Below are 2,447 nucleotides of genomic sequence, written 5' to 3' on the forward strand. Positions count from 1 at the left end.
AGGAGAGTTTGGGGGGTTCAGTAGCCATTTGGGGGATTCAGGAGCCACTTTGGGGGTGCAGGAGAGTTGGGGGGGCTCAGGAGCCGTTTTGGGGTGCCCCCCCACCTGAACCCCCTCGCCCTTCCCCCCCCCAGACGCCTGGAGCCGTCGCTGGGTGGAGTCGAAGCACAAATCTGACTACGGCAAGTTCGTCCTCAGTGCCGGAAAGTTCTACGGCGACGCCGAGAGGGACAAAGGTGAGGCTGAACCCCAACCTGTCCCTGGGGACACCCCAAAATCTTCCGGGATGAGGCTGGAGGTGGCACTTAGTGCCATGGTCTGGTGACCACAGTAAGGTTGGACTCGATGATCTTGGAGGTCTTTTTCAACCTGGTGGATTCTGTGGTCTAGTAGTGACAGTAGGGTTGGACTCAATGATCTTAGAGATCGTTTGATGACTTTGCAGGTCTCTTCCAACCTGGTGGATTCTATGACTCTATGGTCTACTGACAACAGTAGGGTTGGACTTGATGATCTTGGAGATCTCGTCCAACCTGGTGGATTCTATGACTCTCTGATTCTATGGTCTAGTAATGATGGTAGAGTTGGACTTGATCTTGGAGGTCTCTTCCAACCTGGTGAATTCTATGATTCTATAGTCTAATTACCATGGTAGGGTTGGACTCGATGACCCTGGAGGTCTCTTCCAAGACAAGACTGGAGGTGGCACTTAGTGCCATGGTCTGGTGACCACAGTAAGGTTGGACTCGATGATCTTGGAGGTCTTTTTCAACCTGGTGGATTCTGTGGTCTAGTAGTGACAGTAGGGTTGGACTCAATGATCTTAGAGATCTCTTCCAAGACAAGACTGGAGGTGGCACTTAGTGCCATGGTCTGGTGACCACAGTAAGGTTGGACTCGATGATCTTGGAGGTCTTTTTCAACCTGGTGGATTCTGTGGTCTAGTAGTGACAGTAGGGTTGGACTCAATGATCTTAGAGATCTCTTCCAAGACAAGACTGGAGGTGGCACTTAGTGCCATGGTCTGGGGACCACGGTAGGGTTGGACTCGATGACCTTGGAGATCTCTTCCAACCTGGTGGATTCCATGATTCTCTGATTCTATGGTCTAGTAATGATGGTAGGGTTGGACTTGATCTTGGAGGTCTCTTCCAACCTGGTGGACTCTATGACTCTATAGTCTAGTAACCACCGTAGGGTTGGACTCAATGATCTTGGAGGTCTCTTCCAAGACAAAACTGGATCTAGCACTTAGTGCCATGATCAAGCAACCACGGTAGAGTTGGACTTGATGATCTCGGAGGTCTTTTCCAACCTTGTTGATTCTATAGTCTAGTAATGACAGTAGGGTTGGACTCGATCATGGAGATCCCTTCCAAGACAAGACTGGATGTGGCACTTAGTGCCATGGTCTGGTGACCATGGTAGGGTTGGACTCGATGATCTTGGAGGTCTCTTCCAACCTGGTGGATTCTATGATTCTATGGTTGAGTAACCACAGTAGGGTTAGACTCAATGTCCTTGGAGTCTCATCTTGGAAGAGATCTGGATGTGGCACTTAGTGCCATGGTCTGGTGGCCATAGTAGGGTTGGACTCAATGGCCTTGGAGGTCTCTTCCAACCTGGTGGATTCTATGATTCTATGGTCTAGTGCCCACAGTAGGATTGGACTCTGATCTTGGAGGTCTCTTCCAACCTGGTGGATTCTATGATTCCATGGTTTAGTGCCCACAGTAGGGTTGGACTCGATGACGTTGGTGGACTCTTCCAACCTGGTGGATTCTCTGACTCTGTGGTCTAGTGCCCACAGTAGGATTGGACTCTGATCTTGGAGGTCTCTTCCAACCTGGTTGATCCTCTGACTCTCTGATTCCCCCCCCCAATCTGTTCCCCCTCCCCTCAAGGCATCCAGACGAGCCAGGACGCTCGTTTCTACGCCCTCTCCGCTCGCTTCGAGCCCTTCAGCAACCGCGACAAGACGTTGGTGCTGCAGTTCACGGTGAAGCACGAGCAGAACATCGACTGCGGAGGAGGATATGTCAAGCTCTTCCCTGCCAGCCTCAACCAGGAGGACATGCACGGGGACTCGGAGTACAACATCATGTTTGGTGGGTGCTGTTCCCTCCTCTGGGCTCAGAGCTGCTCCCCGGGGCGGTGGTTGAGCTCTGCTGCTCCCTTCTCCACGCAGGACCTGACATCTGTGGGCCTGGGACCAAGAAGGTTCATGTCATCTTCAACTACAAGGGGAAGAACGTGTTGATTAATAAGGATATTCGGTGTAAGGTGAGTCTTGGGGGGAGTTTGGGGGTCATGAGGGAGAGGCTGGGGGGAGAGTTTGGGGTCTGGGGAGGTTTGGGGGTCTGGGGAGGAGTTTGGGGTGATGTTTGGGGGTCATGGGGAAGAATTTGGGGATCTGGGGAGGAGTTTGAGGGGTCCTGGGGGAGAGT

General features: G+C 52.1%; 1 protein-coding gene across 1 annotated transcript; it reads left to right on the top strand.

The window, feature by feature from the left end:
- Positions 1-134: 134 nt before the first annotated feature.
- LOC103804222 (calreticulin-like) lies at positions 135-2,283 on the top strand (the record flags this gene model as incomplete). The annotated part of the gene is made up of 3 exons (XM_009076821.1): positions 135-236; positions 1,905-2,108; positions 2,189-2,283. Coding segments are annotated over 3 exons (401 nt in total), but the record flags the coding sequence as incomplete, so codon positions are not given.
- Positions 2,284-2,447: the final 164 nt, after the last annotated feature.

This window comes from Acanthisitta chloris, unplaced genomic scaffold (assembly GCF_000695815.1).
Source record: "Acanthisitta chloris isolate BGI_N310 unplaced genomic scaffold, ASM69581v1 scaffold43376, whole genome shotgun sequence".
Taxonomy (NCBI): domain Eukaryota; kingdom Metazoa; phylum Chordata; class Aves; order Passeriformes; family Acanthisittidae; genus Acanthisitta; species Acanthisitta chloris.